The 21,387-nt window shown below is 32.1% G+C and overlaps 1 protein-coding gene across 3 annotated transcripts; it reads right to left on the reverse strand.

The window, feature by feature from the left end:
* Positions 1–928: 928 nt before the first annotated feature.
* LOC129984285 (uncharacterized) lies at positions 929–18,933 on the reverse strand. 3 transcript variants are annotated; one of them, XM_056094140.1, is made up of 5 exons: positions 18,819–18,933; positions 11,529–11,736; positions 7,620–7,763; positions 6,198–7,520; positions 929–1,646 (listed from the first exon to the last, which is right to left on the reverse strand). In XM_056094140.1, the coding sequence occupies exons 2-5, from the start codon at positions 11,719–11,721 to the stop codon at positions 1,522–1,524; spliced, it is 1,785 nt and encodes a 594-aa protein (XP_055950115.1). In that variant the 5' UTR covers positions 11,722–11,736; positions 18,819–18,933; the 3' UTR covers positions 929–1,521. The 3 variants fall into 3 exon arrangements, with proteins under 3 accessions (XP_055950115.1, XP_055950114.1, XP_055950116.1); XM_056094139.1 differs by lacking the exon at positions 18,819–18,933 and adding an exon at positions 16,346–16,522; XM_056094141.1 differs by lacking the exon at positions 18,819–18,933 and having other exon boundaries at positions 11,540–11,676.
* Between the last annotated feature and the right edge of the window lie 2,454 nt (positions 18,934–21,387).

Genomic DNA, 21,387 nt, shown 5'->3' on the forward strand with positions numbered 1-21,387 from the left:
CAGTCAGAAGAAAAAAATATATAAGGAAATCAAGAAATAAGCGTCAAACGAAAAGTCCAATCAAGTGCAAAAATAGGCTGAACCGCTGCCAGATAAGCAATCGTGATAAGAATTAATAAATCGTTTCTCGCCAAGCATGCCAAGATAGTGCCAATCATTAAAAAACTTTCTAAAAGTCTGATATCCTGGGTATATATCAGAAATGATAACAAAAAGCCTTTAAAGTTGTAATAAAAAAATTGTCACGATTATATTTGGCGACAAATCGTTCCAAAATGTGCCAATTTTGCCGCCGTATATTCATTTTAAGTCTAGCTGTAATCGTTATGAGCTACCAATGGAAACTGATATCCATATCTTTTAAAAAAATTATCTTATAAAAATGCCTTTGTATTTGTATCTTGAGACTAAAAAAATTACAATTTTGATTACATCAATTTCATTTTCGTATAGTTTTTCATTTCACTTTAATAATGCTTTTAATTCAATTTGACACATTATCTGAAACAATGTTTTTGTGGGATTAAAACCATTCGCATTCCATCGCAGAGGAATTTTCACTACCATTTTTATTTAGTATTATACCTTGTTATTTGCAGTAAACTGTTTTAATCGAATTCATGTGTTTTAATCGCTTCAATTTACAAATTGAAATGTTTTTTTAAAGAAATGCATCCATATTAATAATTTAACAGCCTAGAGAGTCAATAATCTAGGGCGAGCAAACTTGTCACCAAAGGAGGCTAGTTTTTAAAAAGTTAAATAATTGGCTAATTTTGGCTCATCGTGTGTAGCATCTAAAATGAAATAGAAATTGGACATTAGAAAACTAACTACATTAAAAAAAAACATCGAATTTTTTTATAGAAATAAATAAGACATGATACGATTTTCGAAATTTTACAGTCTGTAAGAACACAGACACTTTGGAACAGCTTTGATATACAGTCATTTTCGCCAAAAAAAATAGCCAAATTTTAGCGAAATGGCCGAATGTGGTGCGAACGCAGCAATTGCGTAACGGTAGCAAAAACGCCAAATTGTCAACCTCGCAAGTTCGCCAAATGACGGTATATCAAAGCTTAGCCACTCTTTATTACAAATCGTACAGACTAAAAGTTTTAAATGATAAAAACAAGTTCAAAGGTCTCAATAACAATATATTATGCAATGAAGTAATTCTTTAGAACAAAGATAACTCTATCGACACGAAAATTCCATGCGACTTGAGGGGGAAAAAAATTGTTCTTTCTTCTGAAAGATGGCAACACGATTTTCCGTTGAATAATGAACTTTGATGAATGTATTCTTAAAGATCATAAACAATAGTAATAAGTAGAATTGAGAAGGCATTTTGATGACTGTTGATTAATTAAACTTATTTACACAAAGGGAAATATAAACACATCAAGATGAAGATGTCAGCACCGTAATCTTCATGTAATTAGTTTCGCTAATTGAAGTTGGGGGAAATCACGATGAAGATGAAGAATCCGAAAGAATGATGGTTGATAAGTTCTTTCAACTTCTGGTCCGGCATTTCGCTATTCTAGGCATGCATAGAAAAAGAAGGCTGCAGGTGATGGATATGCCACACATCAAATAGAACATATAAACGTATGAACCTATATAATCACGGAAATAACCTGAAACAGAAAAAAAGTATGGCGTTCAGGTCTAAGTACTAAAAATTAAGTACTTGTTAATTGTAAAGGCGACCAAAAAAAACGCCAAGAAAAAACTTCACCAATTTGGCGATTTTAATCGTCAAATAATACAGCATGTGATGCGCACATTCAAAATGTTTCATAATAAATAATAATGCACTTGAGTGTATTTTTATAATTTGGCTAAATGTTTTCTTGGCGCTTTTTGATAGCCGTTAAATTTGAATTATACCAAAAATAACATTAAAAAAAGTCTCTGGGTGAAATTAGAACATTAAATGATAGTTTCTATTTTCTACAAGTCCCGCATATTTCTTAGCTGTTATACTTCAAATGCGAACTCTAATTTATATGTAAACCGGCAGGAGTGGTCTCCCCAAACCCTTCTCGCATATTCTTGCATAGAATTACGTACAATAGTTACGAAATATAAACCTTTGGTGTGAATTTAGCATTTTCACTGAATCTGCCGTATCATCCTTGGCGAGTTATTTGGCGATTGATCTCTGGCATGCGGTTAATAATATCGACAATTCAAATTTGGGTTCTAAATGCGTTTGCCTCAATCTATTAAAACAAAAATTTGATAACAGAACTATACTTATAGTCACAAAATCATACAAAAAATTGAATATATCTAACTTATTGCGTTTTTGAGCTACCATGTTTACATGTTTCTAAAAATACAGACAGACAGATTGTCAATTCTTTGTTGGATTTGGCTTAAAATTTGATAGGTGTCTAGACTATAGAAGTTAAATATGTGTAATGAATGTTATTTTCCTAGCTTTCTCCGCTTTGTAATTATCGTGTAAAATTATATTCGAATTGCGGGACAGACAGATTTTATCTTACCGGATTTTGCTTAAAAATTTGATCGAAATGCACAAATTTGTTATAAAGACCGTATACGAAATTTCATCCGTCTAGCTCAAATAGATTTTGAGTTATCTTTGTCACAATCAGACAATAGGACATTTTCCAAAAATGTTTTTTTCAGGACAATCTAAAATGTGAAGATTCGTCAAACTCTCGAGTTCGAAGTTTTTGACGATTACTATACTTTTTTTATGCTACGTATATGAGAAAGTGAAAAAAAGTAAGGTGACCTTCAAATATTATCTATGCGTTTTGGTAATTATCCTCACAAAATGCATTATTGTCACATTTACTTTACAGTTTTTCATGGTCGCTGAAAGAAAAATTTCCTTTGTTAAAAGGAATGACAAATAAAAATGATTCATGCTCAAATGAAAAGTGACTAAGTCAAAAGCAAGCATGGAGATATTTATCATTTTCAAACCAAATACAGCAAGGACAAAAATATGTGTTATGAAGCCTCAGTTTCTTGACGTTATTATGAATTAAAAGACTTTTTTTTAGGCATTTCATAAAGGTTCTAGTTACTTTGCATACTGAGTATACAAAATATTGTAATCATAAAAAAAATTTGAATTCAAATTTTGACGAATCTCCTTGTTTCACACTTCTTTGAGTCCGAAAAATATAGCTTTGGAATTATATTTGTCTATCGTTCTGAATGTCTATCTCAAAATACTTTGAGCTAGAGTGATCAAATTTGGTTACGGTCTTTAACATTAAATTTGCAATTCTCTATTAAATTTCGCATTAGATCCATTCATAAAAAGTCTGGTTATCCAATCAGGGATAATCAAATATCTGTCTCGGTCTGTAACAAACATAACTGATAAACGCCTTAAGCAAGATGAATGAAATTTCTCTCTGTAACAAACATAACTCATAAACGCCTTAAGCAAGATTGGTGAAATTTCTCTCTGTAACAAACGTAACTCATAAACGCCTTAAGCAAGATTGGTGAAATTTCTCTCTGTAACAAACGTAACTCATAAACGCCTTAAGCAAGATTGGTGAAATTTCTCTCTGTAACAAACGTAACTCATAAACGCCTTAAGCAAGATGGATGAAATTTCTCTCTGTAACAAACATAACTCATAAACGCCTTAAGCAAGATTGGTGAAATTTCTCTCTGTAACAAACATAACTCATAAACGCCTTAAGCAAGATTGGTGAAATTTCTCTCTGTAACAAACGTAACTCATAAACGCCTTAAGCAAGATTGGTGAAATTTCTCTCTGTAACAAACGTAACTCATAAACGCCTTAAGCAAGATTGGTGAAATTTCTCTCTGTAACAAACGTAACTCATAAACGCCTTAAGCAAGATGAATGAAATTTCTCTCTGTAACAAACATAACTCATAAACGCCTTAAGCAAGATTGGTGAAATTTCTCTCTGTAACAAACATAACTCATAAACGCCTTAAGCAAGATTGGTGAAATTTCTCTCTGTAACAAACGTAACTCATAAACGCCTTAAGCAAGATTGGTGAAATTTCTCTCTGTAACAAACGTAACTCATAAACGCCTTAAGCAAGATGGATGAAATTTCTCTCTGTAACAAACATAACTCATAAACGCCTTAAGCAAGATGGATGAAATTTCTCTCTGTAACAAACATAACTCATAAACGCCTTAAGCAAGATGAATGAAATTTCTCTCTGTAACAAACGTAACTCATAAACGCCTTAAGCAAGATGGATGAAATTTCTCTCTGTAACAAACATAACTCATAAACGCCTTAAGCAAGATTGGTGAAATTTCTCTCTGTAACAAACGTAACTCATAAACGCCTTAAGCAAGATGGATTAAATTTCTCTCTGTAACAAACATAACTCATAAACGCCTTAAGCAAGATTGGTGAAATTTCTCTCTGTAACAAACGTAACTCATAAACGCCTTAAGCAAGATTGGTGAAATTTCTCTCTGTAACAAACGTAACTCATAAACGCCTTAAGCAAGATGGATGAAATTTCTCTCTGTAGCTAACATAACTCATAAACGCCTTAAGCAAGATTGGTGAAATTTCTTATCGGGTCTTTATACCATATTTGAAGATTTCTATCAACTTTTGTGCATAATCGAATCAAAGGAAGTCAGTCTGTCCGGCAGTTCCAATATAAGACAACACAATGACAACAACACGTAAAGAACTATATAGTAGAATTTGCTGCACGGATTTAACATCTAAAGTGTAGATATACATTCAATTTTAAAAGGAATCAAACAAAGTGTTAACCATCCATTGATCATACATTTGCATGTATGGGAAACCGATAATTCAAAAATGCAAAAACTTAAATGAATGGAATAACATATTTATTACAGAGTATGAGAAAAAATTTCGAAACACTCCTGCTGTTTCTTATCCCTTTCTTTGCTCAATAACGAGATAATGATGAGTTTTAATTCAGCTATAACTACGACTTATCATCTAAGATGTGTTCATTGCAGTTTGATGACAATTAATTAATCAACTAGTGTGAGAGTTACAACAGTTTATTTTTACATGAAATTAATTTTATAATTGTATCTTTTAAAAAAAATCTTATTATATTATTACATTTGTAGAGTTTTAATGCCTTTGGGTTGAATTTTTTTCGATTGTTAAAAATCATGCATTTTTTTTTTTTTTTTTTTGTAAATTTAGGAGAAAGAAAAATTTTCTGTCTATTAAACAGATAACAATAAAATTACAATTATTTTTAACTTTTTAATTGGTGTACAGATAAAATCTGAGCTATATGATTATTTGTGTTATATGGAGCTCGATTAATTTTTAATTAATTAATAAAAATTTGAAATTACTTATTAAAATCTGAAAACAGAATACGCTTCGAGGTTCATATTTCCACCTTCTAAAGTATCCCATATTTAACATAAGATTTGAATTTGTTTCCATTCGTGAAATAAAGTATTGGCAACCCTATTAAAAAATCAGTTTGGATTATTGGTTAGGATTATTAAAAATGGAGCGTTTCACAATAGAACAGTGTGCTTTCATTGTTGAACAATATTTCGATACTAATGAGTCTGGCAGCCACAATTCGAAAATTTGAGAATTGGCCTCTATAGATAGTGTGATTTAACACCATTGGATTTATTTTTATGCATTTACTTGAAGTCAAAAGTATATGCCAACAAGCACACAAGCACGCGTACATTGAAGGAGAAATTCAACGCTGCATCAACGAAATTCAGCCACATTTATGCAAAATAGTCATGAAAAATTTCGACAAAAGAGTGGGTATGTGTTTTTGCAAAGCGGTGGAGATCTTTTGCCCTATGTGTTATTCCATACATAACCCTATCCTGTGTACTTTAAGATTCAATAAATATATAAAAGTTTAAAGAAAAAACTGTGTTTTTTATTTAATTCAAAGCTTGCTCTATTCCGTTGTTGTATTGTTTAACGCTCCATTTTTACTAACCCTACCATACGAGTATCAGTTCTGTAATGATTTTTTAATAGGGTTGCCAACACTTTACTGCACAAGTGGTGGCAAATTCAAATCTTGCATCAATTTTGGGAGACTCTATATCTATATAGAATTTGATAGCTCTAAGATTATCTGTCCTCTGTAGCACCGACATACACATTTGCATACTTAAACTTCATTTGATAATTATTAAAATCATGTTCTGATACTTACCAATCAACGGAGACACTGTGAAACTGACTGGCACATACAAGAAACCTATTGACGATATTGCAACAGTCTGCTTAGTTTTGTCTATGTATTCTCCTATTATTCCAGGAAATATAGGTGCCAGTGCCCCTAAAGACAGTCCTTCCAGTATGACCCCAAACAACATCATCGTATAACTGGTAGAAAACGCTAGAAGAACAAAGCTTGCGGCTGACACGCAGAAGCACACAGCTGTGAAGTGCGCCTTCGATAAAATACCGGTGTCTATAATCCAGCCAAGGGATAGACTACCCGACATATCACAAACAGAAAATGCCATCAACAGGTATGCAGAATCTTCGACAGGAATACCTTTGTCCAGACCGTAGTCAACAAGAATTGTTGGGGTTACAACAAACAGGAAGGTAGACAGGGCTTCCCCGATGCAGAGACTAATGTACACAGGATCTTTGAATATAGTTATGTCATTGATCCAAGACTTTTTCCTGTCTTCGCCATCAAGAACAGGATTGTCTATACTATTATCTACAGATGGCGATTCATTTCTGGAATAGTTGTTGTTGTCCTTAGAGGCAAATATTCCATTTCGTCTTTTGATATTTTTATAAAATTTTGTATCGTCTTTCTTTGAAATAGATAAAAACTCACTTGAATCAGTATTTTTAGAAAGAGCGTTAGGATCTAAAATTTGCTTCAAACTGCTTTTTGAATCTTTTTTTCCGTTTTTACTGATATCAAGTGATGATGGCTCAATACCTTGAGATATTAGTTGCGCATCGGGTTTCTTCGAGGAATCTTTCAGATTTACTTCATGTTTAAATTTCACATCATCATTAAATTCTTTATTTATTTTCACATCATTATTTGATTCCATACTATCTATCAAATGGTTAATGACAGAAACATCAATTATTTTCCTGGTACCATCATTAATATCTTTGATGTTTGATGATGCTTCTGTATTTATTAATGAATAATGGGGAATAAGCCGATATCCCAAACCGACGACAACATCATTTGTTTCATATTCCTTCATTGACTTATTACCAAACGTAATCTGGCATTCAGGCTCAGAATTAGTAATTTTGAAATCAGGTTTTTTCAAGAGAATAGCTGCTGCTAATCCATTTAGTATCAGCCCAGCTAAAATTAAATATGTTCCTGGTAAGCCATAAGTATGTAATAGGAATTCGGTTATAGGTGTAAGCACAAATCCTGACAGTGACGAACCAGCGTAAGTCAAGCCATAAACTTTTGTGGTATATTTCTTAAAGTACAGATTCACAACTTGAGGTATTAAACAGGTTGCAAAGCCTGCTCCCATCCCTGCAAAATAAATTATCATCAAAAACAGGAAATATTATTAAAATCCTTGTAGAATAATTATTATTGGAAAATCAAGAAATATGTTAACAATTTCATTACCATGTATGACTCCCCACAAGATGGTTACTACCACAATGTTTTTGGCAAACATGCAAGCTCCGACCCCAACAAACGCCATGCAACATCCGAGCATGACGACATAGCGAATTCCTATTCTCCGAGCAAGGAATCCTGACATAGGACCTACGGATTAAAAAAAATGTATATTTTTAAATTCAAAATTAGAGAAATGTTATTAAAATTTAACATGGTTTATATTGTGGTGAATAGCTTATAAGCCAGTTAACAGCTATGCTACCCGAGAAATTGCTTTTGTATCATGGTCATGTTACTGGGCTGCGAACCATAAGGTCCCAGGTTCTATCCTGACGCATCTCAATTCCTTCAATATAAATTTCACATTGTCATGTGTAGATGTGAATTTTGATGGACATTTAATTTAGAAGTATTGTTGATTATCATTTTGCGCAATAGCATTTTTCATTATCTGAAGTAAAAGCTTGAAAATTCAACATAGTGTGATCTATGATTATCTTTGATAATTGTAGTAATAAAAATCTAACATATAAAAATCTCATGTCACAATGTTTGTGTTCGTACTCCTCCGAAACGGCTCCACCGATTTTCATGAAATTTTTTATGTGTATTTGATAGGTATGAGAATAGGCCGTAAAGTATATTTCACAGTGCTAGATAATTAGGGTGTTCCTATCCACGTTCGCCGTACGCTGAGGAGATCAACGCTTGCTTCAAATCATCGCCACTGTGACGTAATGTTGAAACAGTCCAGCTAAAAATAAACAAGATCGTCCAAATGCTACAAGATCCATCTTCTGACACATTCTCGGACCAATTGTTAGATATCGGCGATGGAAAAGTTGCTGTCTAATAAAATACTGGATGTATAAAATTGCCCACTAATTTCTGCTCTATCGTTGATTTGCAAAATGCTCTCATTGACCGCATATTTCTCGAAATACGCACATGATGCACAAATCATGCGTGGCTGGCAAAAAGAGCCATTTTGGCATCAAAAAAATGTGGACCTCGACGATTTAAACTTCAAGATACAGCAGTCGTTGCCAGGTGACTTGGTATCATACAAATTGATCGATACAGTTTGCGATGCTAGCGAATCTGTAAATTATCCAACAGAGTTTTTGAACTCGCTGGATTTGCCAGGCATGTCACCACACCTTCTATGACTGAAAGTTGGATCTCCGGTTATTTTACTTCGGAATTTGAACCCACCATGGCTGTGCAATGACACACGATTGGTCATTAAAAAATTGATGAAAAACTTTATCGAAGCCACCATTTTGAATGGTAAATTCTGAGCCGAAAATGTTTTGCTTCCACGAATTCCAATGATTCTCACAGACATAGCAATCAAATTCAAATGCGTTCAATTTCCTATTAGATTCGCCTTCTCAGTGACAATCAACACGTCGCAAGGCCAAACGATGTCTGTCTGCGGCTTAGATTTGGGCACACCATGTTTTTCACACGTGGCATGTTCTCGTGTGGGCAAACTATCGAGTTTATTTGTGTTGGCTAAAGACGGACTGAGAAAAAATATCGTACACTCAATTGCTCTTCGAAATGACTATTGATTTTCTTTATTTCATTTTTATACTTTAGGACAAAAAATATATTACTTTTTTCACTTTACGTTTAACTTTTAAGAGATCAAACAATGTATATGTTTGTTATGTTAATGAAATACATTGTATTGAGAAAATGAATGGTTGGTGTTTTTTTTGTGTGTGTGTGTGTTTTTTTTTATCCGCGATCATCATCTACAGCGCTCCATTCCTCTTTCTGTCATAGATCCCAACCCCACACACTTACAATGCATTCGCTAACAACCAGAATATTCAATAGAAATAATTTATAAGGCAGAACAACGTTTGCCGGATCAGCTAGTAATAAAGATAATTTTCTCCTAGTTGCGTATTTCCATTCTGAAAAAGTATTGTGTTTAGTATATAATTCAATACACTTGATTAAGGAAAAATTTAAAAATATATTAATAACTTTTGTGTTCCCTTTTTCGATATACTGTATGCCATTCATTTCAATAGTCTTGCCGTCAATTATTTTCTTAAGTAATCCATGCATTAAAATGCAAAATTTAATAAATCTATACCTAGTATAAAATGAAGTCTCTTGAAAGCGTCTGTATGTTTGAAAGAGAAAAACTTTAGAAATATTTAACTGATATTGGAGACATTTATACCATTTTGTAGGGCATTTATTGGGGAAGGTTTTAGTATATTGAAGTCCTATCAAAATAAAAAAAGGAGTTTTGTAATTGCGATTTTAATTATTTTCTTTCAATGATGCGTGCATGCGTAAAACAGGAGTATCTGTGCTTTGCACTTAACTACGCATATGCGCAAACCTCAAACTGCGCATGCGCAAATAGCAAGCGCAGTGGTATGCATATGCGATACATTTCTTTGTTTAGTCTGATTTCAAACAGCGATTCAATGCCAAAAAAAGTAACTTACATTGGAGATATTTGTACCATTTTGTAGGGCATTTATTGGAAAGGTTGTGGTATATTGAAGTCATATCAAAATTAAAAAAAGGAGTTTTATAATTGCGATTGAAATTATTTTCCTAATAAAGCCCAAGAACAAACGTTTCGCACTGCTGGAATTGACCTAAGCGAAGAATGTTTTTCTCGTGGAACATATTTTTACCTTTTTAACAGTTTAAATATTTCGAAATGTGTGCCATAAATTATTTTGTAGTTATTTTTGATGGTTTCTAAATATATTTTTATCTGTTTGATGTTCCGTGGCATGCCCATGTCATATCGGATGGAGGCTAGATTTAAGTTTAAAGCTAATTTTTCCTCTTGGATGTTATGCCACTGGCAACGCTGTGTGGGTACTGCTAGTTTTTAATAAACAAGGATTTCTCCTAGCATTCCTTGATTGTACCTTTAGCTTCAAACAATTATAACAGCATCTTTCCTGCCGTTCATTACAAATTCTGTATTACTAGAATAATCTGAAAGCCTTTGTCCATGTGGTAAAATCCAATGATTTTAATCCAATTTGATTTTAAAATTATATTCTAATATTTACCACATATTTACAAATTCCTTGAGAAATACTTACAATTTGTAATAATGAGGTAAAATTCGTAAAAAGGCGGTTATAAAGTATATAAAAGTCGTTGAAAAATAAAAATGTTTGCATATCACAAGAATGCGACGATTAAATTTGTGAAACAGTTCGGAAATACCAAACGATATTCTTGCTATTCTTTTTGGAGTGAGATTAATTAATTAAAAGTAAGAAACCAAACGATAAATGAGTAGAGCCATTTCTGTCGATACTGCTACATTCAGTGGTGGCAAGCACAAGAAGAGTAGCGCCATTTGAATGTGACGTCACTTCATAGAAACGACGAACAGTGTCTGAAATGTTGTTATAGCTATCATTAATATGAAAAAGTCCTCATTGTTAAATTAACAACATTAATCATGCAGTCGCCTATTTTGCATATTTATTAATCAAATCCTGCGACAGTGTTAAAATTTCCAAAATAGACTAAGGGCAGACAGGCAGACAAAATTCCTAAAATGTGTTTTATCGAACTCAAGGAGGTATAAAGTAGAGATTTATCATAATTTCGAGGTCGAATTTTTTTAACAATTACACTATTTTTTTTTATGTATATATCTTATTTGAGAGATTTTTTTAATATTCCAATTTTTATCCATTCTGAATGAACTGTCTCATTTTTTTTTTTCTTATTTTTATCTTTATTGATTTTCTAAATACCGATTTTTAAAGTTTTTTCTTGAAATTTAGATTACCTTGTATATACCGATTAGGAAATTCAGCTTCCAAATCTGAACCCCTACTTCTTTTTATTTTAATGGAAGAAGACTAAAGGAGCTTTTTTTAAAAAACTGAAATAATCACTCACCCGACACATACCTCATGGTGACAGCGAACACATACGGGAAAGATGAGCTTTCCCTATCAACATCGAACAGTGACATCGTCTCCACGAATAGCAATCCAGATATTCTTGTCATACCGTACATGAGAAGATACAATACACAACAACCTGCAGCCACAATCCAGCTGTGAAAACCATCTGGGCCGTCAGCTTTCATAATGCTTATTTTAACCTAAAATAAGGGGAAATTACTTATGTAGCAAAACATCACAAAATTATTTAACGATATGTTATCGAGAACACATGGACATTCAACTATTCGACAAGTTGTTAGGAAAATTTGAGTCTTGTCATACGTATTACCGAAGAAATGATACATAAGAAATATGTTTTAATTGTTTGCAAATCATCTCTTGTATTTCAAAATATTTTATTTCTAAATGGCGTAAATCTTCCATCTTGTCTTCTTTTCTATCGTCAAAGGAAGCTTGTCGCCAATGCCATTTACAACTTTTTGCAAACAAAAAAAATGCATTTAATTATAACATTGCAACAAGCTTGTGTATAAACGCAAGATTGAAATCTATTTTAAGCGCCCCGTCTTATTGCCAAGGATGACCAACAATGCCAATACATCAAAGTAAGAATTCCAAGTGAGTGGCGAGGTAAATAATTTTTGAAATGGTTTGCTAAAAAAATGACTCACCTTGCTTTATCGATTACCATGCTTGAGTACAACCTGCAACTGCATTACCACTGAACAAAGCAGTATCAATAGGATTTGTTGTGACCAACTGCTAGTACATTCTCCATCCTGCTACGCCGGCAATCGATTCTACTAAATTGAACTTGATCTTTGGAGATCTAAATTGAACTTGATCTGGCCTCTCTCTTTTCTCCATAGACGCATTAAGTCGAAACAATCGAGTGGCCGAAATCACCATCCACTGTAAACCCTTTCTTGTTCATAGTGGTTGACCCCAGCAACAAAAGTCAGGCGAAGCCTGACCACCTCATCTCAACGGCATCTAGCTCCCCAGGCACCTTCGTTATTACCCGTCCCACTACTCCAGAAAGTTTCCATCGACCAAACCAACTCTTCTAGATGTTGTGGGGAAAGCTTATCAGCCGGTTAACAGCTACGCTACCCGAGCAATTGCTTTTGTATCGTGGTCATGTTACTCGGCTGCGAACCACAAGGTCACAGGTTCTATCCTCGCTCGTAACAATCCTCCACATTTGTGACCTCGGACGATGAACCTTCAACCTTCGTACAACTGTTGTGGCGCCATCTACCCACAGCAAACCAAAGTCGTCATATTCACTTGACGCAGCAACACACAAAAAAGCTGCAGCAACCCAAAGTCGTCAGACTCACTTGACGCAGCAACACCATCAGCAACCACTCACCCGCACACGCTCGACGCAACTCAAATGCTCAAATGGGTACAGGCGCATTAGAATCAACAGCTAGTACATCACCACTCAACAGTCATATCGTTCGTCTCACCTCCGACTCACTAGTGGGAGAGTTTGTGGTGAAAGATTATAAGCCAGTTAACAGCTACGCTACTCGAGAAATTGCTTCTGTATTGTGGTCATGTTACTGGGCTGCAAACCACAAGGTCCCAGGTTCTATCCTGGCTCGTAACAATCCTCCACAATTTATTAAACCAAAGTTAAGCTAATTCTGGAACTCCCACCGCACAAAATGTCTGCAATTTCTCATTTATTGCCTATTTACAGGACTTGATATTCGCATTGGCACTCGTCATTCACACTTTAAAATTTCAGCTTTATGTTGAAATACCATAAAAGAGACAACCATAAAATCACCAATCACACAGGTGGGAAAATATGCCTGTCTCATCTTCATGGGATTTTGTGGTTCAAAACTTCAAATCAAAGTGGTTTTGAACTTCAAATCAGAAATTCCCATCCCCATTGTACACTAACAACTAACTCGTGCCCAGACAATCGAGTGGCACCTAATTTACAGACACTATTCTTATATCTCACCAAACTAAATTTACAAACATAACCAAAACATACCAAATCGCAAGATTGTATTTCTTACCAATTTTCCCTACCCACATAACATAATGGCATCCTGTGCCCCCGGTGCTTATAACACTGAGTTGGATGTGCACAAGATGGAAGGAAAAGAAGAGGGAAAAAGAAATTTAAAAAAAAAGATAAAAATTGATAATTAATGTTGGTGTATTTCTGTTACAATGGAAAAATTTAAAATAATTTTGATGAGTGACATTTTGATATTAAAAATTGAGTGGTCTTGGTATTTGTCAATGTGTTTTATTATAACATGGCTACAACATTATAGATTAATGATAATCATTAATGATAGTTTATAGCGATAAAGAGTATTCGCAAATCTCCTATACCATTCTTTCTCGAGACTTGTTTCTGGCCTTCTCATGTGCCATGATAGAGTTAAAGTGCAGTCGGTGGCATAGTGGCAACTCTCCATACTGTAGCTGTGGGGAGATAAGATCTCCCCACAGCTACAGTATGGAGAGTTGGCCAGATGGAGTCTGTGTAGGTATGTCGGGAATGGGCCGTGTCCAGTGAAGAATAGGACATCCGTTCTGTTCCCGTTGGCCGCGGATGGGGGGGGGGGTTCACCACCCATAAACAAACAATTCAGCAACACTGGAAAAACCCACCAAAGAAACAACCAATGAAATCACCATCCATATATGTAGAAAAAATATACCTTTCCCTCCCTGTTTGAACTTTGTAATTATTCTTTTGCGTGCATCCAGTCCAGAACTCAACACTAACTGAGAAGCAAATGTTACTTTCACCTTAATCTGAAAAATCCCTCTTTCTGCTCTGCAGTTGAGAATGACCTTGCAGTCATCACCCACTCTGCATGTCCACAGCTAGAAGCCGCAATATTACTCCTTGGGTCCCACAACTAAATGCAAACTACGAAATGGGAACGAAAATTATCTTTCTCCATTAAAATGATGCTTTTGATGCCATTTAAGAGAGTAATTCCTTCTTATATATCTTCTGAAAAAAAAAAGAAAAAGGGAAAGATCCCTCGGTACCTCGGAATTAGGACACCCTTACTCGCCTAAAGGAGGTGAAACCCAAAGGATTGGATTACCATACTGATGATAAACTGAAGAGACACTTTAAAATTATATTTCGGTTAAATGCAGTTTCTAAAATAATGAAAGTAACTACAAAAAATGAAATTAAAAATGTTTCAGTAAAACTAAAGGACAGGTACAGATTTTTAGCTAATTGTTGCAAATTGTGTCAAATAGTATAAGAACTTGCCAAATATTAAATAAAGAATACAGTTAGGTTACTATATTTGGTAATTTACAGTTTTTAAAAAATAACAGCTTGGCGATTTAACTGTGTTCTTTAGTTTAACCAATATTTAGAATAAATTATTAAATTAGAAAAAAATGCACAAAAATATTATCGGCATTAAAATGTGCGCACTTTAAAGTACATTTGGGGCGCAATTTGCTACTTTTGACTTTTGTTCTCTATCCTGTTGAGCGTTGACACACACACACGCACAAACAAACACTTCTTTTAGAATCACAGAAGAAAGCATATGCTTAGTTTTACATTTCTTTTTACTATTTAAAGCAAAACTCATATATTCCCGTCCATCTTTATTATCGCAAACAAACGATTTTATAGAAAATATTTGACTTTATGAGTCAAAATTTAAAATAATTCGTAATTATAAAATTTAACATAAAACTAAACATTTTAAAATTCAAGAAATAATTTTTATTTTGAATTATATTTACATTTCCTCCCATCTGAAATTATTCGACAAATTCTGCACAAATAATAGGCTTAAATTCATTTATTCTGAATCATTTTCAAGATTTTCAGAACATTTAAAATATTCATTTAGAACACACAAATAGAATAAACTAGTATTTATATTTCCTTTCACTTGAAAGTATTTAAAGAATGTAAAACTAAGAGTATTTTATAACATTCAGTTAGAATATTTAAAGAAAATTTGGAAACATTGAGAACATTTTATGAACATTAACAAAACATTTCATGAGTTTTAATAAAATAGTTAAAATACATAGAAAATATTTCAATTTTAATGCAGTAGTTGCACATACTTTTAATTTTTTACTTTCATTTAATTAATGAATTCTACAAAAATAATATGCATAAAATCCTTTTCCATATTTTTTGAGCATTTAAAATGCATTTAGAACATTCAATTAGGATATTTAAATAAAATTTTCCAGCATTGAGGTTATTTTATGAATATTGTCAAAACATTTTACGAACTTTTATAGAATAATTAAAAACACAAAAAAATATTTTAATTTTAATACAGCATTTACACTTATTTTTAATTCTTTACTTTCAATTAATTTACCAATTCTACGCAAATAATAGGCTGAAAATCCTTTTCCATATTTTCTGAGCATTTAGAACCTTTAGTCAGAATATTTTTTAAAAATATGGAACATTCAGGTCATTTTATGGACATTGACAAAACGTTTTATGGGTTTTGATAGAATAGTCAAAAACACACAAAAAAATATTTTAATCTTAATGCAGTACATGCATCTACTTTTAATTTTTTCAATAAATTGACCAATTCTACGTAAATAATAGGCGGAAAATCCTTTTCAATATTTCCTGAGCATTTAGAACATTTTGTCGGAATATTTTTTAAAAATATGGAATATTCAGATCATTTTATGAACTTTGACAAAACATTTTAGGAAATTTGGCAAAACATTTTATGGGTTTTGATAGAATAGTCAAAAACACAAACAAAAATATTTTAATTTCAATACAGAACACGCACTTACTTTTAATTCTTTACTTTCAATTAATTCACCAATTAAACGCAAATAAGTCTGAAAATTCTTTTCCAGAATTTTCCTCTATTTATTTTACGGGCAATCAATGTCTCTTTCCTAAAGCTTGAATTTCCAGAAATGATGGATTCTAGTGCTGCATTAAAATCGCAAGTCAGCGCTTTGTATAAAATTGTGACTTCATTTAACATTTCTTTAGCTTGCTCATACCACCTTAAACGAAAATAACCTTCTATTCCCATTTTGTTTTCTTTTAAGGCAGTTAGTTACTCAGCAAAAAACTCAATTTTTGTGCCATTAAAAATAACAACGGATTTTCCAAACAGAGAGTGACGATTATTTGGTGACATTTTCGTATTACCTTATTTATTTCCGTGAGACTTAAGAAATGTGCGTAGGTAAAAATATGAGGTGTACAATATAGCGATACATAGAATTGTAATCGTTAAAAACGTGAGCTCGAGAAGTGAATCTGGTAATTTTGAGCCTTTCGGTTTTGTATGTTAGCGCTCAACAAGCCAAATTACCAAATTACCTTACTTACAATTGCCAGATTTTGCACATGTATACCTTGAGGGTGGAAATGTGCATCTTGGGTCGATTTTTTTTAACATTTTATTTTAAATTTTAATTAAATAAAAAATAAGCTGAATTTTGGCGTTTTTTCACGATAACTTCCAAAATCTTGCATAAAAATAAATTTTACATCCTTTAAAAATTTCAGACATAGTCTTTTTTAATTATACTAATGTAAAAATCGCGCAAATTTTTCCTGAATTTTTGACAATTTTTTTGAAAAACATTTTTTTATTTGATTTTAAACAATATATTACCAGTTATCCTAAAATCCAAGCCATTTTCATTATTTGAATATTTAATATTTAATTGTGCAATTTTCTTCCATTTTTGAAAGCTAAAGAAGAATTCTGTTTAATATATCTGTAGTTTAAAAGAAAAAATCTCCTCAACACTTCTCTCATATACTGTAATAAGGATGAAATCTTAGAGAAAACGCTTTTCATGGCATTGGCGTACAACAGTTACGAAATATTAGCATTTCGCGTGAATTTATCATTTTTACCGAATCTATCGTGTTATTCTTGGCTATCGTATCCATCAATTATCCATTCTGGTATGCGGTTGATAGTATTCGAAAATGGATTTTATGTTCTAGATGAATTTTTCCCAAATGATTTAACCCTTTCTAAGGCCGTGGGAAGTATGCTTCCCACCAAATTTATCAATCTTTGTATGAATTTATGTAGGTTGGCAAAAGTTCTGACAAATTTTTTTAGCATGTCAGAAACTTAGATGCTTTAGTTCTTTATCTCAGATAAAATGATGTGTCTTGATTTGTTACTTAATTATTAATTGACCAAATTAATTAATTTATCAAATTAAATTTATCTATTAAGCTAAATGAATCCTTTTTCTTATTCTAATTTCACACCTAAAAATATTTTAACATAATATGACTAGAAAAAAATGGCCCTTTAAAGGGTTAAACTAAAAATTGACTCAGAACTACACTTGTGGTAGTAAAATCCCATATTGAATTTGATTTATTTGAATCATTGCGTCGTTGAGTTATCGCATTTACATGCTTCTATATGTACAGACCGACAGACACACAATTCTTTGCTGGCTTTGGTTCAAAATTAGATAGGTATCTAGATTATAAATATTAAATATGTGTACCGAATGTCATCTATTTAGTTCTCTTCATTTTGTAGTTATTGTGTCAACTTTATTCTAACACACGAACAGATAGAGTTCCTCTGAACGGATTTTACTCAATAAAATCTTTAAATGCCTTCTAAAGACCATATAACAAATATCATCCGTCCAGCACAAAGCGTTTTTGTGTTATTTTTCTCTCAGAGAGTAGGGCATTTTCCAAGCTCAAGGAGGTCTATACTGTACGTTCTCTACGTATACGAGAAAGTTAATAAAGAAGTTACAATATTCCGAAATTTAGAAGATAGGTGAACCGAACATTCACGTTTTTAATAGCAAAAATGATGATACTGACCTCTATTTGAAAGGTTCATATACATAATAAAAGAACTTAAATAGGGCAATTAAAATATCAGGTTTTAATCTATGACTATATGGCAGTATCGTGGACATGAAGATATCTATGCAAATAATTATTTGCAATTAAATATACCCAATATTCTCAATGAACCAGCCACTCGCCTTTAGCGGTTTGTAATAATAATAAATTATCTCAAATTGTCGAATTCAGAGACAGAAAAATCTATAACAACCTCAAATCACAAAAAAGTGCAGGGAAAAATATTTTGTAATGCCTCTCATTTCAGTTCTCCGTCCAAATAAAAAATACTACAATGATTACATCGCTATTAAAGCTAGTAGAGAAGTGAAATTGAATCCAGCAATTGCTACATATGTTCATATATCAATATTTCTTAATAAAAGCATTATTTCATAAATTACTCACCAAAAATTGGATTTCTTTGAATAAATCCGTGATGGAAACATTCAGTAAAAGATAAATGGATGTTGTTATTTTGAAAAAGTAAGACCTACATTTCTGTGGAAGCGTTTAAGTGATGGGTTGTATTTCAAATTGCAGGAAAAAGAAAAAGCACTAAACATTAATCTTTGACCTTTGTTTTTTTCTGTATGATTTGTGACTCAGATAAAAGTGTATGGAGTATTATTTCGTAATAGCCTTCCCTGTATGCAATCAAAATAATAAGATGTACATAATTTATATATGTAAGATGCTTCAATAAATTGGAGATAGGGAATGATTAAATAAATGGGAATGATCTTGAATTGGATTATTAATTCCTGTTTGATACTTGTCTCGGAAAATTCTCAAATTTCACGTGAATTCCCCTGATTTATTTAAAATTAGCCGCCTTTGGCGATCAGCCGATTCGCTACTTTAATTTTGAATTTAATATTTTATGTGATTTGTCTTTTAATAACTTCTTCATCAAAATATTTTTAGATTAGATAAATAGATATTCGTCATAAAATTCTGTTTTTGGTTTTACTTTCAAAAGGATTTAAATGACGCAAATAACGATAATTTATTTTGTTGTTCATAAATACACGTAAAAAATTATGAAGTCTAAACTTTGTACAGTCCTTTGGTCCTAAAGAATCATATTCTGCGAAATATTCTTGAGACGTTAACAATTAAATAAATAAATAAATGTTTCTCTCTTCTGCTTTTAAATCTGATCCACTTATAAAATTTTGAATAGAATAGATTAGAACAATCAATATTTTCATAATCTTAGACCAATCAGTCTTGAGAAACCATGGAAGGCAATTAGATTATCGTCATTGAGACGGTCGATGAAGTGATCTCAAATCGCCCGTTTTTATTGAATAATAGTACATTCAAATTCTCATAAATCAGTTTGTTTTAATGACTGATTTAGATGACTGGAGTGCAACTCTTTTGATTTAAAATATTAGTGTCACAAGAAGATTTTGTTAAATATGATTCGCAGGGCAGAGGATTTATATAAAAAACTAAGCATTCATAATTTATTAGAGCATTTATTGACTCAGGTTACATGAAATATAATTATTTACCTCAATGAAACCATTTTAATACGTTATTTCTATTATTAAAGGGTTACATATTAGCCATTTTTGCATGCTTTCTAGAAACTACCCGTTTTCTTAAGCTTCAAATTATAGCTTGCAGAGCATCTTAAATTCTTAAAACTAAAATAATACTCCAAGCATTTTAGAATTCCATCCGCTTGTTTATTCGTTCAACTTAGCAGCGTATCTTACAATCATTGCCAGATTCCAGAAGGTTTACAATTGATCATCAGCTATTATACAAAAAATAAACGAAATAATATTAACAAAATATGTTTATCAAAGAAAAAATCGTTTGCTTTTACTTTTTAATAATATTTTAACAAAATAAAAATGGTAGCAGTTATAAAATGTCTGAAAAGGAATCGTCAGCTAAATATCTATTAACAGATTTAGGTTATGATATTTACTGAACAAGCCATTGTACTTTGAATTAAAAGAATATATATTAAAGCTTATTTTGCTTAAATAATGCTGATTTATTGAATTAATAATGTAGATATTGTAAAAGATCATAAAAATCTTTTTTACATTTATTTTTTAGAAGATATCATGTTTTATATCTATTTCGTTTCATACAGACGTGCCGAATATTACACTTTTCTTGATTTCATATCTAGTAACAGTTAACATTTTTTTTTTAATTTGAGCTTTTATCTATGTGATAGCGACATGTTGATAAAAACTAATTTTTCTCATGCAAGCGTAACATGCTCGTGCGAGTTAACTTTTATTTTGTGAGAAATAAATTGTTAAAAATATGGTTAAAATATTTTTTTAATTCATCAAAAGTAGAAACTTAATTTATAGGATAAATGATTGGTATCATTAAAAAGATAATTTTTTTGAACTTTAACTTGATGTAAAAATCATTTTTGTGAGATAATGTTATCGGAAGTTATCGCGAAAAAACACCGAAATTTCGCTTAATTTTTAATTAATTAGAATTCTAATTCAAAAATAAATCGCTCCGAGATGCACATTCCGGGTCTCCAAAGTATGCACGTGCAAAATTTGGTAGCTGTAGGTCGAACGGTCTGGCCTGTAGAGCGCCAACACACACACACATTGAGCTTTGTTATAAGTATAGAATGATAATTCATGCAAGAAGTTGAATTAGATTAAATTATTGTAAAAAATATAATTAAATATATAATAATATAAATCTATAATATAATATAACCTTAATATAAATACAAGCCATTGTTACTATTTAGTCTAGGAATTAATTCGTGCGGTTTTTAATAAAAAAATAAAGCTTTATTTCAAAATCAAAATACATAAATACGTTATCAAAAATATTGTCCATCGCTAGCCACTACTTTCCCCCATCTTTCAGGCAATTTACGAATTCCGTGTCGAAAGAATTCCTCACTTTTCGAAGCGATCTAATTAGAGATCCATTTTTCAATATTTTCTGAAGAAGTGAACCGCTGTCC

Source organism: Argiope bruennichi, chromosome 9, assembly GCF_947563725.1.
Source record: "Argiope bruennichi chromosome 9, qqArgBrue1.1, whole genome shotgun sequence".
In the NCBI taxonomy this organism is placed as follows: Eukaryota; Metazoa; Arthropoda; class Arachnida; order Araneae; family Araneidae; genus Argiope; species Argiope bruennichi.

Bases quoted from the DNA above. Each gene is read 5' to 3' on its own strand.
- LOC129984285 (XM_056094140.1), bottom strand. From the start codon at position 11,721: ATGAAAGCTGACGGCCCAGATGGTTTTCACAGCTGGATTGTGGCTGCA. The intron at 7,764-11,528 runs GTGAGTGATTAT...TTTAATCCGTAG, and splicing joins CACCATGAGGTATGTGTCGG to GTCCTATGTCAGGATTCCTT. The intron at 7,521-7,619 runs GTAATGAAATTG...TTTATTTTGCAG, and splicing joins CTTGTGGGGAGTCATACATG to GGATGGGAGCAGGCTTTGCA.